At 43.8% G+C, this 20,557-nt stretch overlaps 1 protein-coding gene across 3 annotated transcripts in view; it reads left to right on the top strand.

The window, feature by feature from the left end:
* Positions 1–20,557, top strand: part of LOC119181596 (receptor-type tyrosine-protein phosphatase T) — a 224,056-nt gene that overhangs the window by 196,771 nt on the left and 6,728 nt on the right. For all 3 annotated transcript variants that reach the window (XM_075875913.1, XM_075875912.1, XM_075875914.1), the window contains 3 exons: positions 48–176; positions 6,682–6,807; positions 11,908–12,059. In XM_075875913.1, the coding sequence (XP_075732028.1) occupies positions 48–176; positions 6,682–6,807; positions 11,908–12,059 (407 nt within the window). The remainder of the gene's footprint in view (positions 1–47; positions 177–6,681; positions 6,808–11,907; positions 12,060–20,557) is intronic.

The following is a 20,557-nucleotide window of genomic DNA, read 5'->3' as shown; positions in this document are numbered from 1 at the left end:
CACTTCCACTCGTCAAATAGCTGAAGGCCTATTACTCCTTTATGCAGGGTTTCGAGAGGAGAAATGCGTACCTGGTCACACAACTCCCTCGGCCGGAGACAGTAGACGACTTCTGGGAAATGCTGGCGAGAAGTGGTTCTGTCACACTCATCACGCTCGGTCCGCTCCAAGATAAGGTAATGAGAAGAGCCGCGTCACGGATGCCCGCGAGACAACCATATCATCATCTCATCTTTTCATTACCGAGGCGAAGACCTTTAACCTTTGAATGATTGATATGTGAGGTTCAGCGTTCCAAAACAACCACATGATTATAAGAGACGCCGTAGCGGCGGCCCCTGAAATTTCAACCACCTGGGGTTCTTTAACGTGCACCCAAATCTGAGCCCACGGGCCTACAGCATTTTCGCCTTCATCGCAATTGCAGCCGCTGCAGCCGGGATTCGATCCCGCAACCTGTAGGTCAGCAGCCGAGTACCTTAGCCACTAGACCACCACGGCGGGGCGATCTTGAATCTTTCGTTGAACGATCAGTCGGTGGCATTGACGTTAACACGAACCGTGAAAAAGTAATGTGTTCAAAGGTGATGTCCTCAGATTGCACAGATCTCAAGAAAACTGTGACTTCATCGTGACATTGCTATAGCTTACCACGATATAACGTCCCATGATATCGTAATCGCATGGCTTTGTCAAGTGACCGAAGATGGGCCGATTTCGTAGGCAAATGTGCAAATACTTCTTTACGTCCAATGTGCTGATAGCGTCTGGGTCGGGGATCAGATTGGTAAAACTAACTTAAAAGAAATACAATTCAGAAATATCGGTTTGTCCTTCTTATTTATTTTTATTTTATCAGACCCGAGTACATTACAGAGAGGAATGGTTCAAGAACAATCCATCAATAACTGCAGCTTTAAAAACGACAAGTTCTTTGATTGTAGCAGCGAAGGCAGGAAGGTGGTTCTAATCACTGTTCAATTATGGCAAAAAAGAAGCATTACAAATGTTAGCGCCGCATAAGGGAGCCTAAACTTTGAGAGGATAGTCGAACCATGGTGATGCATAGTTTGGGGGAAGAGAAGGATAATTTTTTGTTGTTGAATTCATGTAAAACGTATCGTGAAATATGTTTAAGCCGAAGCTTTTAGGCTTAAGTGTTGGTAGACCTAAAGTAGCTTTCATTGAAGAAACACTGATGTACCGAGAGTAATTACAAAGCACAAAATGAGGTGCGTTTGTTCTGAATGGACTCAATGTCTGTCTACAGTTATTACAGATCTAGATTAACCTGAAATAAAACAATATTTCACTTTCGAACTGACAAGTGCTATGCACAATTTAGGTTTTAATTGTGAAGAAATGCATAAAAGATTACAGCACAGAAATCCAAGCATGAAATTAGCATTAATAATTACACGTTCCACATGAACATCGCAAGAGGAGTTGTGCCTAATATGCACGCAGGAGTAACAGGGTTTAAAGTGGAGTTTTTCAGGTTATAGAAAAAGTTGTCATTTGCTTGGCGCCCATGTGTCGTTCAAAGATAAATCAAATCAAATCAAATCATTTTATTTTCCCAGAAAGAAACAGGTTCTGGAGAGGTTCACTGGCTAAAAGCTGTTTATGGACAGCTTGACGAGGCCAGTGAACCCTATACAAGGCAGGTGGGACAATGACAAAGATGTGTGTAACAATAAAGACCATAAGCTAACATAACAATACCAAATACGGTTTAATAAAAATATATATATACATTCCTACGAAACATCCTGATACCAGCATAGCACAGAAGATTACATGGACGCGAGCAAAAAGAAAAAGAAAACAAAGAAAGAAAACAAAAGAAAAATCCAGCGACCATAACACCATTATTGCCAAAAAATAAAATAATAAAAATAAATAAATGAAAATATCAGAGAAGATGCATACAAATTTGCTCCTTGTGTATGTGCTGCATCATACAATGTACACCACATATCAGACAAACAAAATTATACAGACTGAATTATATAACCTATTCGGTACAGCATGGATGCACACACTGAAAGAAAAATGAAATTGTACTATCGTACAGACAGCACATTTTACAGCGTGAAAAAGTTGGCCTATATTTACAAAAAAGGATCGTAGTTCTTTTAATGAGAAACTGTTTACATGACTGTATTTATTGAGAATCATTGGTAAATTGTATTGCAATGTTTGAGATTTGTAATTATTGCGAAACCTTGGAACAAACCAAACATCACTGCTTCTTGTTCCTAACAAAACATTTTTTGCAGTTAGACATGCGGTATTTTTAATGAATTGTTTAAACGAAATGTTTAAACGCACAAGAAACTTCGTAACTTTTGTATTTCGGCTGCTGCGAAAAAAGTACAATAATAAATGGAATATGTCAACTCAAATTAGTGATAGGATTACTAGGCGGCCAAATTTTAAGACAGCTTTGAATATTCGGACGCTTTCATAGGACTGCCACAAGCCCTGAAGAAGCAATGCCTGACAACATCTGATGGTTTCGGCACCGAAATTCTTCGAAATCTTAATTTTTTACTCTGTTTGACCGAAAGTGCATTAACAGAAGGCACCGCTGCTCCCAAGTTGTAGAGGATTTTGAATGTTGGCTTTGCTGCTACTTTTTTGATCGGTGGTGAACTTAACCTCAAATACAAAGGGACGCTGAGCCAAAGGAGGGTCGCGGTGGGGGTTCAGTAGTTTGAGTTTCTCAATTTTTTCTTTGCTTTTTTAAGTATTTCATCTCCCAATACTTTCCAGCATGGACACCCAACAACCAGAATTCATTAGCAGCCGATAATGTGCCACACGGGCCTTATTGTTATTATTTGGTTGCCATAAACTGATGCACAAGGACACAAAGGAAAGAAAAAGAGACCAAGCTGGCAACTGCCACCTGGAGAGGCACAACGCCTGCTTAATCTTTCTTTACTATTTACAAACATGCATAATTTGACGGTGCAGCAGCTTTTCATTGTTGCAACAATATTTTTTTTTTCAAACCAGTATCATTAAAAGTGGGTTCAACTGTATATTGCACTTGTGGCCGGAACTGACACCAAGAGGAAATGCGAGCCGTGGCTTCCCGTGTCGGTGCTGAGGGCAGTCTCTATTTTCTTCTCTTTAGCTCACCCGCTCTTCGGTTTCGTTCACCGCCCGAGGGAGAGTGCTGCGCTGTCTTCGGACAACGCGAGCTCACGAGTCCGAGGGTTCCACATCAGCTCGTGCAGAAGGCGCTTAGAACCCATCCTTATCGTGTATTCCTGATGGCATTCTTCCCATCATGCTAAAGGTTTATGGAAGTGCACTTAACACATTACTGACTACAATATTTGATAACTGTCTGAACACTTTCACATTTCTGAGGATGTAGAATACTGCGTGTGTTAATCCAGTATTTAAGTCGGGTTTCTAAAGTGATGTTTCTAGTCATCGCTCGATTTCTCTACTCTGAGCCAGCTTGAAGATCTTCGAGCTCATTCTTCACGCCATATTTTACGTTAGCGTGAAAAGATTGTACGTTAGCACCAAACTTTGATTGATTCCTAATCAATGCGGGTATCTTTCTTGCCGCTCAACTACCGCAAATCCTGCTAGTTTCATAACGCAAATCTGCTCACCCATTTCTCAAAGAGGTCACATTGACGTAGCCTACTGTTAATTAGGCACTATTGTGACATAGTAAGCCATTCACTGATTCTCGTTAAATGAGCACAGTTTGATGCTGACACAACGCATCTATTGTGAATCTCCTGCTACCTGTTTAATAGATCATTTTATGTTGCCATAAATAGCCAAACTACTTATTTGTGCAAAGTAACTAATAGGGTTTCTCAGACTTCGGTGCTTGGCCCACTATTATTTCTTAATTTACATTAACAATGTTTCTTTTGCAATTCACTATTCTTCTTTCTCTTGCATGCCGATAAAATCAAGGAATCTATGGAAATGCATTGAGTTAACGACAGTCGTTTGCTCAATTGAATGTCAGATTGATTTGAATTTTTCAGATTTGATGTTCTTTGTCTGAATAGTGTGGCAACAATAACTTTTTCCTGAATACCTCAAAGAACACATATATGAGTATATCTTGCGAAAAAATTCATCGTGTTTTACTTATACTGTGTCAATATGGGATTACCATATTAGATTTATGAGGTAAGTGCTCGCGGCTTTCTTTTTGACAGCATGGTAAATTTCCTGCTTGCACTGAGCGTGCTGCGATTTGAGGCCTTCGTTCTCCCGGCTGTGTTCACAGAACCTCCTCAGAATTGAGTTCTCTGAAATCCTCCAACAAATTGTACACCGCAATATGTCTTTTTGAGCTTGAGTATGCATCAGCGATTTGTAATGGCCCTGCTAAATTAAGCATTAATGCCACTGAGTCTGTAAAAAAAAAATCATAAGCATTTACAACTATTGTTTCATAGAAGTGACTCTGGACCGCGTTCTACCCGTGCTCTATTGTGATCACTGCCATCACTTCACTGCCAACGAAATCACGGTGTCCTGTCATTTTTTACAAGCTAATTCACAGTATCATATCCTGCTCTTTACTTTTCAGTTGTACAAGTTATGAATACCACCTAAGTTAAGCAGAGAGGAGCAGACGTTTCATATATCTGCCAAAACTCTACCGTTTCAGAATACAAAGTCTTCATAATGTTAACTTTCTTGATCCTGATGTTTTTCATAGTCTGCAATATTTGTTTTTATCTCAGCTTTGCACTGTCTTAACAGTGTTGTACAATGTGCAGATTTTCCCCTTCTCCGTCTTTTAACAAGCAATCGTCTTTTAACAAGCTATATACAAAGTTTTGTATATTCCGCATTACTTTTCACTCCCATTCCATGCTTCTCGTGGTCTCTCTTATTCTTTCGTAATTTCTTTTATTGCGATAGCAATTATATTGGAAGTCTCAGCTGGTTTTTGCCACCACCACCATGACGTCAATCATTCACGTTTATACATATATATATATATATATATATATATATATATATACATGTGTGTGTGTGTGTGGAGAAGGATCCTCTGCCTCCTCTTTCTGCAGAGCCAACAAGAGAAAAGGGGGGGTGGGGGGGTGGTAACAGCACGGCATTGATCATTGTGCGCATCTTGACCTTACAAGAGGCGGGAGCTTCTACAGGTTGCGCTCTCAACGCAAAAAAAAAAAAAACGGTGCAAAGTGTACCTGAAGCGGCTGTCCACATATAGATGCTCTCGACACATAACTGCCACCAGCGGCGACACACGACGTATAGCCCTTAGTACCAGCGTGCGCTGCCCACGGGAGGCACTTCTCATCAACGCCATCACTATGCACAAGCATTGGTGTGGTCATCTACTGTGGCCGCGCCGCAGTAAACTTGGTTACTTAGCAAGCGCATGTTTATTACAATCATTATTGCTCCTAAAAATGCTAGCCTGGCTTCTTAAAACTAGGCTTGTACGAATAATGAACTTTAGGCTCGAAGCGAATTCGAAGCGAATAGTGATTTTGGTCGAATAATTTCGAATCAAATTCGAATAGTACTTATGACATATGAAGAAAAACAGGCATACTTATTATGACCAACCTGACCTGCACAATATTTTTGAAAAATTGAAATATGGCAAATGCCACTTTCTTTTTTCGTTCAAAAGAAGTCGAAAAAACTTTTGAGTAGTAGCAGGATTTGACTTTGGCAGGATGAGAGTCATAATGCTTATAATATGTAACATTTTTAGGTTTATTATACTCGGAGCATATAAGCCATCATATCAAGCTTTTTAGCTTAACAAAATGAATTGATTTGAGGGTAATATTTCTATTTAAAGGGGCTGTGCGGCACTTTTTTAAGGCGCCATGGAATGGATTCACTGAAGAAGCTTATTGCTTGATGAATTCACCGCCCAAAAAATTTTTAGAATTCTTCCAGTACGCGCGGAGCTGCAAAGATTTGTCGCACGCTGCAAGTGAATTATTTGTTCTCGTCCCAACGAAAGTGCTAGAAGCTACGCCGGATAGCTGGAAGCTACACCGGATAGGATAGCACTAGGAAAGAAAATACGTCACACGTGCTTTCTGAGCTTGTCGAGTCATTTGCCGAGACAAGACAGCAATTTTTTGCTGACTTTAAGACTTTTTTGTGAATCGCACGTCACGTACTGCACTATAACGTTTGGTTTGCATGTTTTCGGTAGCCTCGACTACCGATCGGCAGCGTTTTCTTTCAGTGCTCAAAAATGTTTCAGGGCCTCTTTAAATTCGAAGAAGGGCATCACGGCAACGCGAATTTCTCCTAAATAGGTGCTTTCACGTTTTAGCACCCCTACACACCGCAGTGAAACCACCTTTACTGGTGGTGCATTCGAAATTGTATGCTTTTATTCGTTCCTTGCGAATACTTCGAAATTTTCAATAATTTGAATTCGAATCGAAGCGAATTTGATTACCCTACTATTCGTTCGAATAATCGAAGCATTCAGATATTCGCACAAGCCTACTCAAAAGATTCAAATATGTTGCTATTTTCCGTGACTTTTCTGAAGACAGAGCATTGCTTATTTTTGTGTTTTATTTTTGCTTACGACTGTACAAGGACCACACGATTGTTCCTGGGCACAATAATTAAATTAATATTTGATTGATTGATTGAATCATGCTTTCTTGCCATTAGGTGACACCGCAATTCTGGCCGAATCTGAATGCCTTTATGAAATACGGAGAGGTTCGAGTGGAGCAGACAGACACGGAAGACGTCCAAGGTTTCATCGTGCGAACATTTACCATAACCCACAATTCGGTAAGGTTTGCCATAGAGTGTGTGCATGTCTGTCTGCCTGTCTCCCTGTGCATCTGCATGTGCATGTGTGCTTGCGTGAGTGTGTGCTTAAGTGCAACCGCCTTTTATGTTACCACAAGAGGTATTTTTCATTCCATTTAATACAATTGTTAGTATTCATTTCCAGTTTCATTTTATCGATAACAATGCTAGTGAAAGTTTCCCTGGCAAGCATTTTTAACTTTTGTCGATTGGTTTTCGTAATTGTTATGTGGTTGCTCTCAGCCACATGCACGGGCTAGTAATGAATGAAGAGGATGGGACAGGTGCTGTCATCTCCTCATGTTTTCTTACTTACACGTGCGTTTCGCTCTGTGCAACTGCATTACATGCCATAACAAAGAGCTCAAATTGAAGCTTTGCTAAACGTGATTTGTTTTCTGTCATCAATTATTTGATAACACCCTCTCCCCTTTGTTACGTAATGCTCCCCATAAGGCCTGTAGAGTACATTTAAATAAACATGAGGCACAGACCCCCTTCGGCGGCCTAGCCAGGAGAGAGAGAGAGAGAGAGAGAAAAATGCAAGGCTGGGTTGTCAACCAGACGCACGTTTGTCTTAGTACGCTGCACTGGGAGAAGGGATGAAGGCGAGAAAACAGAGAGAAGAGAGGGAAGAGAGATATACATAATAACGAGTGCACTTGGTGGAGAACGCGCAGTGAACAGGCAGCCGCTCAGATTTGTTATCTTCGGGCACAGCAGTAATGCTTTAGTCACTTTCTGCGCTGTCGAAGCACACGCCCAAGTCCTAGAATCTTCTGCACAGAAAATGGTCTGGAATCCCGCTGTGTAAAACCATCTGAAGCTGGCATTGCTAGGTGTCGTAGCTAGCACAGCTGCACAGGCAGTGTCCAGTGGTCCTTTCAACTCTGCATGTAGATGTGTCTGCCATATCTACACGAGACTAGTACACCCTTGGGAATGCAACACCCAACCAAAGGTGTTATAACAGTGTTGCAATGGTAGCTGTAGCTTGAGCGAAGGATCCAGTTCATATACGTGTCACTTTTGGAAGCTGGTAGTTGACCAAAATGTGTGTGCATGATCTCGAGCCAGCAAATATTCTCTTGCCACACCAGTTCTTGATACAGGATTCGGAATCACACTGGTTCCTTCGTGGCCTGAGCAGGCTGCATCGTTGTCTAATTGATTTCTAGTAACACCGATATATGCTCATAATACACTCAACCACTTTACATAGCCTTTATAGATTGCAATAAGGAATTTGATTCAGTGGAGATATCAGCAGTCATGCACACACTGCGGAATCAAATTATCTGCGAGACATGTGTACACATCCTGAAAGAAATCTACGGACGATCAAATGCCACCATTGTGCTCCATAAAGAATGCGACAGATACCAATAAAGAAAGGTGTAAGACAAGAGCATATGATCTCCCCAATGCTGCTTAACACGCACTTACAGAAGGTTTTCAGATGCCTAGAATGGGAAGAGTTAGGAATAAAAGTTAATGGAGAGTACCTTAGTAACCTGCACTTCACCGAGGACATGGCATTGCTCACTAACTCAGGGGACCACTTGCAATTCATGATGGCGGAATCAGACAAGAAGAGTCAAAAGGTAAGTCTTTAATAGCAGTGCAGAAAATGAAAGTAATGTACAACAACCTCAGAAGAGAGCGGCGCTTTGAGATAGGTAGCAGTGCACTTGAAGTTGTAAAAGAGTACGTCTACTTAGAGCAGGTAGTAACCGCGGATACGAACCACCGCAGTGAGCGGTAGAAAGAAAAATGATAGGTATAACCTTAAAAGACAAGAAGAGAGCAAAGTGGGTCAGGGAACAAACCGAAGCTAGGGATATTGTACTTGAAATCAAGAAGTGGAAATGGACATGGACTGGGCACGTAGCGCGTAGGCAATACAACCGCTGGTCATTAAGGGTAACCAACTGGATTCCCAGAGAAGGCAAGCGGATGAGGGGCAGACAGAAAGTTAGGTGGGCAGATGAGATTAGGAAGTTTGTGGGTACAAAGTGACAGCAGTGAGCACAGGACCGAGTTGACTGGCGGAAAATGGGAGAGGCATTTGTCCTGCAGTGAGCGTAGTCAGGCTGATGATGATCATATTGATGACGGATATCGATATTACGGATAGTCCCTATCATGTCCTCTTGCTAGAGCTTGATAGTGTCAATGTCCTATTTCATGCACCAATCGCTCGTGAGTCCTCTTATATACGCAAGAAAAGCCGCTAGCTCTGAAGTGCTGCCTTGTAATCGCAGAATATGACGTATACTTGCCTGGATGCTCTTGAACGAGATATTGTAAAGCGGCTCTTATTGCAGCAAGCTCTTATGCAGTAGACGTAGTTATATGCGACAATTGAGATTTCATTGTTATTGCTGTAGCCCAAACTACAGCGGTACTTGATGAGCTGCTGGACGAGATCAACCCATCAGTGTATATCTCTATTCGGTCCACGTGTTGCTAGCTTCAATGCTACTCTGAAGTCGTTGGTTTTCTTTCTGATACCCAGAATTTCTAGGCATACTTGTGGCTGGTCCAGGCACCACAAGGGACATCCATTCTCGTAGCTGGCGTATATTGTGAATGAATGCTGTTCAGGTGCTTGGCTATGACGTCTAAAAACCTAACAGGTGGTACTTTGGAGGCTGATGGGCCAAGTGGTGGTCTGAGACAAGGGGTATGTTAAATATGCGCTCAGCCAATCAACAACGGTGTTCATCTTGACCGGATGATCATTCGCATTCGCAAGCATGATTATAGCATAGATAAAACCGCATTGGGAAGTCCTAGACAAATGCACAGCGCCTGACCTTGTGAGCTTTCCAGTGAACGAATACTGAAGTTGCTAGGATTCGACAATAACGACAAGCTATAGCACAATAGCCACTGAAATGGGCTCCTGTACGACTGTATGGAGGCCACAGAGGTTTCTCATGAATTCCCGCACATGAAGTTCAATATATGCACAATAAATAGCAATCTATTCTTCAAGGACGTGCAGTATGGCTCCACGAAAGACGACTGTTGAATAATGCCCATAAACTGTGCGTCCATGTATATTTGACACTCTGTCTAATGATGTGGATAGAATAAGGCCCCATTGGTTTTCGTGTGAACGCAACCAACGCGCACTTCTCAGTTAATATAGTCAATCCTTGTTTTAGAAAGCTGGTTGTTGTGAGGGTTGCTGCCCCCTGTAATCGCACATGGACCTTAGGGCAAGTAATTGCAACACTCCAGGCAGTCATCCGCACATACAGATAGGCAGACCGACTTTAGTAAAACATCAGCTAGACCAATGAGGACAACATTGAACAATGTGCGGGTTAATACACCTCCATGAGGGGCACCGCAGTAGGTGCAATGCTCAGTTGCTTTGCCCTCATCTTTTAGCACCAAAACGCACCTGTTTTTTTATATAGTCTTTTCTCCCTTGAAACATTCGTCCACCAGTGACCATTGCTTCGAGGGAACCGAGGATGCATCGTTAGTAACATTATTATTGCACCCTGCCGTCAAGAAAAAGTACAACTCATATACGCTTGCAACTTTTTTCATGTTCCACAAACGTCGATGGGTCAAGGGCACACTCAATAGAAAACTGCCAGGCAGGCAGGGTAGACGGTGTAGTGTTCCAAAGACCTCATGATAAAAAGGAACCTAGGGTAATATCTCGAAATACCAATGATAGGAAAGAGCGTTCTGCTAGAGTTTGCATTCTAAATCTTGTCTACCTTGGGTGTAATAAAGTGCCTAGATATGTACTGACTTTTCCTAACCATGATATTGTGGGCGAGTGATCCAATGTCACAGTGAAAGTAAAAAAAGTTTGCCAAATCGCACTTACCTTGGATATCGACGTTATGCGAAGCATGCGGAGGAAAGGTGACCGTCTCATAAATTTTTTATTGAGCAACACTTTATGGAATGACACTTGATATGTGTAAAATGTTGCACGGGCAGACATATGTAGAACAGCCGCAGCTGTTGATACAACCAGTTGTTTGCACTTGCGCAACGATGCCAACAGAAACATGAGTAATAAACACCAGAAGTGATAAGCTGACATATGAAGCGTTCGTGCTCGCGAGGATAGTACCTAGCACTTGACAGTGCTGCATAACTTTAGTATACAAATAATGTTAACCAGAAGTGATGGCTGTATCACAAGATTACGTAGGTAATGTTCATAAAATTGAACAACCAACCCTGCAACTACAATGGATGTTTTACGAACTTTAGGTTCTACCTGAAAAATAGTTCCAAGCCTGGCACGGCTCTGTGGGGGAATACTTGATTGCCACGCAGAATTATGGTGTTTGGTTTCTGCTAGGACACTCACATTTATTTTTTGATTTCGTCGGGTGAACGCTGCCCCTGTCCGCTTTTAATTAACGCGGACGCTTTAATATTACTCATGTGCGTTCTCGCCATTTCTTGATGGATCGTAAGTGTCAATCAGCTGAGGCACATACCGCATCATTGTGGCACATGCCCCCCCCCCCCCCCCCCCGTGGGTATGTGCCACTGTCTGGCGGAAAGTGTTTAAAGAGGTACGCGACGTGATTTTGACAATATTCATGTCTTGACCAGCGCATCATATTCGTCAGATCACCTTACCCTCCCTCCCGTACTCATTTTCATTCTTGCTAAGTTAGGGGGTGATCACGAAAGCACTCAGACTAAGGGGCTAAATAGATAGATCGACGCCAAAGGTGCTTGTAGTTCTTTTGGTCATATGCTTTGCATTTTAAATGCCAGCCTACATTGTCCAGCTGGACTTTCCTTGTGCTGCGATCAATGGTCGCAAGTATAGCATACGAACTGACTAGTCATTATTATTATTATTAATAATAATAATAATAATAATAATAATAATAATAATATTATTATTATTATTATTATTATTATTATTATTATTATTATTATTATTATTATTATTATTATTATTATTATTATTATTATTATTATTATTATTATTATTATTATTATTATTGGAACCTACCAGTGCTTATAGATAATGAAAAAATACCCCATGCAGGTCTATTTCACGAGATTGTTTGTTCACAGGAACCTGGGCGGACAGTGAAGCAATTCCACAAAGAGGCATGGAACAGCGACGCCACTACACCGAGTTCCTGTGATGCGCTGCTGGAGATGATGCAGCGAGCTGAAAATTGGCAATTAACAGCACCAGGAAGAACGGTTGTGGTGCAGTGCATGTGAGTACAGGAACGCAGAGTACTTACACTGAATGTAAATTACGATGAATGCATGACTAAAATGTCGCAATTAATTTGCTTGCCTTGAGGAACTTCTTTTCACTTGTGAATAAGGCTCCCAAACAAGGGCCGATACACCATAATTTTATTTGCTTTTAATCCTGCTCAGAGTGTTCTTCTAATTGTCTTTATGTCTGTTCGTGACTAGACGGGTTTCCGTCCAACTATCGATTTCTTGGTGAACCTATGGAACTACAGCTGAATATCCAACGTACCCTTTTGTACTGTACATGTGGGTTTTGTACTGTACATGGGGGGGGGGGGAATACTTTACTACAGCTTCTTTTGGTCAATTAGGTTGCTTTACTATTCTTCGTTGAAAGAACCTGCAGTGCCTATCTAAACTTAAATGGTCTTATATAAGTCAAAAGGGGGAAGCTGCAGCGGTGCTTTTTTTTCTTAGTTAATGCCTTTTTCCGCTTGTCATGCTTGAGCACTTGTTAGATCAGTAGCCCGCTGATAATAACTTTGATGTGAACCTACCTTCAGCGGTGAACAAGATTGTCATATATAAAGCATGACGCACAGCTATGAAACACCAGCCCAAGCTTTGCGCGGCATTCGTTTCGGTTACACAGTCTCAGCAAGCAGGAACACTAGCGAGCTCATTCGTGGTTGTCGAAACACGGGCACACAGCACAAAGCAAGTTACAGCAGAAGGCCACCTCTGTGGGACCCCTTTAGCCCTTTGAACTTATCGCAGATGTCCCTTCTACACCCAGGGAAATAGTCGTTCCCAGCAGATGTGAGCACGTGGGTAGTAGGGTAAATAGCTATCACCTCCCTATCAGTTTAGCGAGGCACCAAGGCAGACCTGTTCCTTTAGGCAGACGGGCCTGTCTCTTTATGGCTGCAGTTCTTGACAATAACCGCGGCCGAGGGGTCCTGATAATTCAATGCGATGTCCTACTGAAGTACAAGAAGACATCTACCGTCAAGGAAGAAGAATTAAAAACAAATTATAACGGCCGTATTTTTGTATTTCAGTAATCATGTACCAATTAACCCTACAAAAAGATTCATTAAATTGAAATAACCATTTACTTCCCTTGTTAAGGTAGAAACAGGGGACACCAAAGACAGACCGTCAAACGAAGAACGTCATCACTTGTCATGTTTCGATTCCATTGTCAAGTTATTTTTTTTACGAACTCGACCGAAAAAGCAGAGACCACCTCGGCTTTCAATGAGACTTCATTCCCACCTCCCTTCCCAAAACAAAAATAAACATAAAACCCTGCGTATTCCTATGCCATTTCTTGTTTAGAAAAAGTTCATTCTATCATGGGACGCAGCGAACCTAAGGAATGAGCATCTGTACAACAAGCACAATAACAAACAAATGACAAAGCACAATATACATAACACATTTAAACAAAAGTGTCCAAGTCCGTAGGGTGTCCATAGTCCATGGTACTAATAACTACATACACTACATATATGTAACGTAAGAAGGTAGCGATGGTTAGGAGTTAGTAGTAGAGGCAGAGAAGGAAGAAGATCAGAATGCAATAAACATGGGGTATGCGCCAGGCCTTGTCGCCCATTCTTCATAGCGTCACACGAGTCGACAGGATGAAGACCTGGCCACCACTCATCAACCTCACATCATTCACGAAGCCACCTACAGTACGCCTCAACTGAATATCGACCACAGAAGAGGTGATCTCAGGCGCATTCAGTTACCGGCACCATGACAGAACCATCGAATGACCTCGACATCCCCAAGTACACCGGATCAGCGGACGACAGACCCGTACAGGACTGGTTCAACCTGTTCGAGCTCCACGCCGCCGCTGCATTCTGGTCGGAACGGGAGATGATCATCAACTTCACTGACTACATCTCCGGTGAGGCATTTAAGTTTTACCTCACCCACATCTTTGAAAATGACGAATCATGGCAAAAAATCAGAGGAGATGATTACCCGTTTTAATGACTATGACCAAGACTTACTCATTGCCGACTATCTAGAGAGAACTGCACACTATCGTCAATTTCCTAAGCAGTCCCCAAGCATTCGAAAGTCCAGCGCGAATGGGCAAGTGCCTCAAGACGAAGTGGCACATGCGTTTACTTACAGAAGGCCATGCGTATATTAGGAAAAACCTAACCGTCAAGCGCGCATCCCTTCTGCGCGAAAGTCAGCATTTCCGAAGTCTTCGCTTCAACATACGACACGAGACGTCGCTCACCCTACTGATGCATTTTAAGCTTCGTCTCGCATACATGGTCCACCACCTGGTTTTCTACGACGCAGCTCTTCAAAGGCTCCTAATGGTCCCTATTCGTGTCATAAGGATGCCTTGTTCATGGTAGACCAGCTGACACATGAGGAAAATGCCGAACCACGCCATGACGACTCAAAGAGTGAAAATCAGTCTCCACACATTGGATCAGCTTATTTTCCATCTAGCACAATCGGGCTACCTCCTGGTTTTCTGTCACTTGGCTCTTTCGTCGCTCACAACGCCCACCTCACATCTAGCACGCTCACAATGGTCAGGATAGAGCTGCGGAGCTCGGAGAATACTCAGCCAAGCCCTTGACCTACTATCCAGATTCAGGTGCAAGAACCACTCGCAGCGAACAGCGAAGAAGAAGCCCCTGATGATGTATCTATCAACTCTGAAGCACTACCTTCATTACCCCAAATGCAACACAACAGCCTAGAGACTACTACCTGCCCACTCGACACCACATTCAATTGCCCAGAAAGTCAGTGTCATGGTGAAAAAGGGCTGCCACCTCAGGTCTTTTCGCAGCAACATCATCAATGCCAGCAAGTCCAAGAACAACAGAAATTCCAAGGGCTGCCACCTCAGGTCTTTTCGCAGCAACATCATCAATGCCAGCAAGTCCAAGAACAACAGAGATTCCAAGGGCTATACGAACAAGGACGACGACGAATAGAATCATCTTCGGAAGAACACACGTGGTTTATGAAAAGCCGTTTACAAACGTGTCAACCAAACCAATGACATATTCAAGATTTCTCGCTCGAAACAAAGGAAGCATGGAATCCAGGATATTTTCCCAAGGGACGTCGAGTAAGCTTTCTCCAGTCGAGATCAAGACTCAGGCAACACTTCATACAACGTTGAGAAAGGCGCCAAACCATACCCTGTATTCCGCAAGGACGCAAAAATCACCGCACCAGCCTCGGTCAACAAGCACGCAAACGGGTGGTGACGCATGGGTTCCAATCAAGACAAATAGCACGACACCTGCACAAATCATCCAGCCAATGCTTCAAGGCCATCACACCACGTTCATTCATCGCAAGAATACCGGCTGTGTTTCCATCTGATTTCACGCTCAAAGCATGCTTATGTTGTCCAGAGCGCAACAGCCAGCCTCGCCCTTTAGAGCTGTACTTGATACCCCGGATTGCTGTCCTCTCCTGTGAAGCTATAGTGGGTTAACGGAAACTTCCTTGGACTTGGAATGATCTTCTCTTGTTGACAGTGTTCAGTTCTAAGCCGTGCATGTTTAGTTTTTATTTATGTTCGTCTGATGCGACTTCTTTCGGGGGGGGGGGAATCCTGTAACGTAAGGAGGTAGCGATGGTTAGGAGTTAGTAGTAGAGGCAGAGAAGGAAGAAGATCAGAATGCAATAAACATGGGGTATGCGCCAGGCCACGTCGCCCATTCTTCATAGCGTCACATATATACGCTAATGACAATATGGACAATGTACATGATGATATATGTATAGAATTTACAAGACAGTGAAGATGTTAGAAAATATGTACAAGTATCAATATTCATAAAATTTACATAACTTACAGCATTAGAATGAAGTGCATATATACAAGAACTCACACCCATATGGGACGTACACAAACACATAGAAATAGTAAGCACATACTGATTGCATGCACTAAGCAGACATTGAAAGGTGACCTGGCTATAAGAACCAGGCCAGGAAAGACTAATCGAACGCGTCTGTTAACTACAGACAGAAAGCAGCACGACCATTGTTGCAGAAATTCTTCCTCCCCAAGGAAGAACAATTCCTCCGACAGAAGCGATAAGAGTTCAGAGTAGAGGCGTTCCAGAATTGGAAAGAGAGCACGATGACGATGAGCTGCCGCAACAGCTTCGAACCTATTACGCCACAAACAAAAAACTCCCGCAGCTATTAGAAGGCGTGCAAAGCGACTACGCGAGCAGCGACCAGATGTTACAAAGCGATCAACACCTAGGCCATGAAAACTAGTGTTAACTGACTTCCAAAACACCTTTGCAATGACACATTGCTGCAGTATATGCTGGTTAGACTCCTGTAACGGGCAGTTAGGACAAGTGTAAGATGAGACCATGCCCCACTTCTCCAGTCTGTCCCGTGTTGGGAGTACTCCCCATCCAAGATGCCACATAAGGTCACGGAGGTGACTAGGCAAAAACGATGCCGTTATCGCGCTCCACGAGACATGTCTCGATTGTGCTAGATGGGCTGGAGGAACTAGGGGAAGCAGAAGAGCCGCCGTTGTATCTACAATGCGGCTTTCGAGAATGTCCACATCGGGACAAACCTGCTGCGCGTGTCGATAAAATGAAACGGCCGATGAGTAAAATGCAGGCACGTTAAGTGTTTGCGGTGCACAATCAAGCCGTGCATCTGGTAGTAAATAGCGTTTCTTGGTGCCTAAGAAATAGCAGGCAAGATCACGCGCGGGGCACTGATCACCATGCAACAACCGAAGTAAGAATCGTAGAGGAAGCAGCCGACAGCGAACAGAGACGGATGGGAATGTGAATTCACCACAGTTTCTCGGTTGCCCAAGAGCTGCTCGGCAAACCAGCTCTGTTCCACCCGACCAGAAAAGTGAGGCAATGAGGGATTGCAACGACCTAGTGATTCATAAGGGGGCTGTAAGACATGAGATATGTACCATGCACGGCCGCAAAACACCATCTGTGCTAAATGCCTTCTTTCGAGCATTGGTAAATCATACTCTTGTGCTTTCCGGACGTGTCGTTTTACATTTTCGACTACTGAATCCCACAAAGAGGCTGATATGCCATAGCAAGTATAATCAAGGCCCAGAATGCGAATGGAGTCACTTTTTTGAAGACCAAAAAAGGGACTTAGGCAGGCATCTGGGAAACCAATAAATAAATATCAACATTTAAAAAATTTCAAAGCAGCACCTGAAATCATGCTATACGCAGCAAAAAGTCGTAGGCTACAGGATAAACTGTCCTCATTCTTCAAATACAACGTGATGTCATCAGCAAATGCTGTCAACGTCACGGTACCACTACCTAGAAGAGGAAGGCCTCTAACGTAAGGATCCGCGATTAGCGATTGAATAAATGGTTCGAGGCTGAGTACAAAAAGTGCAGGGAATAAAGGACACCCCTGGCGAACACCACGGGTAACAGGAAGTGGCGCACTCTCTAAACCATCAAGAAAGAACGTACTGCGTATATTTCGGTATGTGTTTCTGAGAAGCTCAATGAAGTTTTGCGAGAAGCCAAATGCTGCCATTACGCTAAGTAGAAAGCTACGTTTGAGGCGATCGAATGCCTTTTCCTGGTCAAGTGAAACCAAGAGTCCCCGAGTTGATCTTGTTAATGTGTACGCAATTATATCACGCGTAACAAAGGAGAGACTGTCGATTTCTCTTCCAGAAATAGAGCACACCTGATGATGACCTATTAGGGAGGGCTTCAGGCTTCCCAAATGCCGAGTGATGACTGCCGCGAAAGTTTTGTAGTCAACGTTGGGGAGCGTTATTGGTCTCCACTCCTCTGGGCAAATCGACGATGGGTCATGTTTAGGTATTAAAACAATTCGACCATGGCAAAAGCTATCAGGGAAATCAAAATTCTCAAAACAGCGGCAAATAACAGAGCTGAAAAGAGCAAAAAAGTGTTAAATAAAACTCAACAGGCAACCTGTCCGGCCCGGGGGCCGAGCCACGCTTCATGGAAGAATGCCTCTTTCACTTCCTCAGCTGACGGACTTGTGCAAAGTTGTTCAGCTACTTCAGATGAAATTTGAGGGAGCCTATTTAACATTGTGGCTGTCTCGGTGGTACCGCGATGTGATGACATTGTCGTGCGAGCCATGTTGGCAAAGTGATCTAGGAAAAATGACTGATCACGTGTCGGCGGCAACGCAGTGTGCAAGGATCTGACAGCCGGTGTTCCTAGTCAACTCGACGGGTTGAGAAGCGAGCTTTTTGCAAAGCGTAGAACCTCAGGGTAAGCCCATGGATTACGTCTGCAACGCCAAGCAGCCACCGTCAACGATGAAGCTGCAATAAGGCGTTGAAAACGAGCCCTTAATTCTCCCTGCCATGCGCGCACCAAGGGAGTTAGCCGTTCAACCCGAAGAGCAATACGCAGCTTTGTGGCAGTGTCTGCTAGTTTTTCGGACGTACGGCGTCTAGGGACCCGCCCTGCTACTGAGCAGTGTAAACACCACTGTGTCTTAAGCGCGTCCCACACCTCCGGACCGCATCCCAAAAGAGTAGATAAACTGGAGTGTGAACGCGTGTCGTGCAGAATGCGGATGTCAAGACGCCAATGTCTCATTGATGATGAAAAGGGAAAGTAAGCCTCGAGCGTCACTGGTCGGTGGTCTGTTATATAAACAGGGAATGATGGTAATGTTACTACATAAGAGTGCAATACGTAAGAAGCTAGTGCGCTTGGCATGTTGAAATGATCCAACCAACTACACGACGTGCTACGCCACCAACTCCAGGCATACTGTGGTCCACGCACTAGTCTGTACGTATCTATAAAAGAGAAATGTTGCACTAGGCGACGCAGCTGCCGCGCCTTCCAATCAGAGCGACTCCATCCTGTACCTTGTACAACAGCTTGCGTGTCTAATACACAATTAAAATCTCCAGTGAGTATGTCATGACGACCGTCTAGAAAATACACGTCCAGGTCACGGAAAAAATCGTTAGACATCACTGCTGGAAATAGTCTATAAATACACAAAACACACAGCTTGAAGGATGATAGGACGCAGTCAAAAGCCAATACCCGTCCAATCCCGTCATAGAAAACACGATGATTGGGTAGAAGAGCGCGGTTAAAAATAACAATTCCAACTCCACAGAAGCGACATGTCGCGAAAGAAAAATAACAGTCTAAATTAAATGCGCGTTCGAATGCACGAACGTGGCCAATGGTGAAAAAAATTGTTTCGTGAAAACACAGAATATCACAATGTTCTGCGCGGGCTATGCTGATAACCTCGGCTTGCTTTACTGGGTTACGCAACCCTTGAACATTTAAAGAAATGATTTTCAGGGTGTCAGCCATACTAAAATGAATGTGGGTGACTGACCTAGCCATGTTTATCGATTCGGTACGACGGGGATCTATTTAGGGGAACTAGAGTACATACACCACAAAGCACAATTCGACCCTGTAGAAGAGGTTCGAGGTTTCTTCGGTTGCTGGGACTCGGATCGGCTATCTTTGGTGCCGTCCGAGCTGCTGCCAGACTTGTGAGCACGCTTGATCTCTTGCGGGGCGTGCATTTTCACGCCACATCCGTCTAGGCTAGAGAAAGTCCGATGCTACTGTCGACTTTGAGGCTGAAGATGCTGTCTGACGAATCAGATGGTGGTAGGGCTGCAGCGTTGACGTTCTCGCCACCTTCAACGACCTTGATCATGGATTGCTTGTCGAGACGCGTCAGTAAAGAACTCCCATGGCGTCTTGCTACTTGTTCAAAGAAGTTGCGAGCCTGGCTTTCGAAATGATCCAATGGGCTTTGCTCATTCGGTTTCGATTCTGTTCTTCGCAAGAAACCAGCGCCCGTAGATCTTGCAACATCGGCATTTACTGAGCACTCAGCTGCAAGGTTTAACGATGAGTCCGGTGCCTCGGTGCCTACCAGCATTTCTTTCTCGGCTTAGGCCGACGTCGAACATGGCACGGCATGTTTGCCTGGGACAGACGCGAGGTCAACCATGGTGGCTGTTTCTATCACTGAGATTGGCAAACGTGGCGAGCTTGCCACACCAACGACAAACACGTTGCAGACTGCGGTAGTCGAAGGTGACTCGATGACTAAAAACGTGAAGATAGTTAGGGACGCGATTTGTGGGACTCATTTCCATCCGGACAAAGCCTGTGCCTGTGAGAACACCGCGTCTTGCGCTCATGAAGCCAGTGGTCACAGTGAATACTTTGCCATATGGGGACAAAGCCTGGACGAGTACCTCGTTGGAGACGAAGGCTGGTAAAAATAGGCAGGCGACATTAGTTACCTGCGGGCCGACGGGGACGACAGAAATACGCTCGCCACCGATGGTCAGGGAGCCAGCGTCGACAACGTGAGTCATGAAAGCCATGCTCTTGACAGTTACTTGGAAGTTCATGCCTCCCATGTGCTGATCGCAGTGTACCTCTGAGAGGCCAACTATTGAGGCCGTTGCGTCGACGACGGTCTCCGGACT

This window comes from Rhipicephalus microplus, chromosome 10 (assembly GCF_043290135.1).
Source record: "Rhipicephalus microplus isolate Deutch F79 chromosome 10, USDA_Rmic, whole genome shotgun sequence".
Classification (NCBI taxonomy): Eukaryota; Metazoa; Arthropoda; class Arachnida; order Ixodida; family Ixodidae; genus Rhipicephalus; species Rhipicephalus microplus.
The sequence above is the reverse complement of the archived record's forward strand: the minus strand, read 5'-3'. Positions and strand labels throughout refer to the sequence as shown.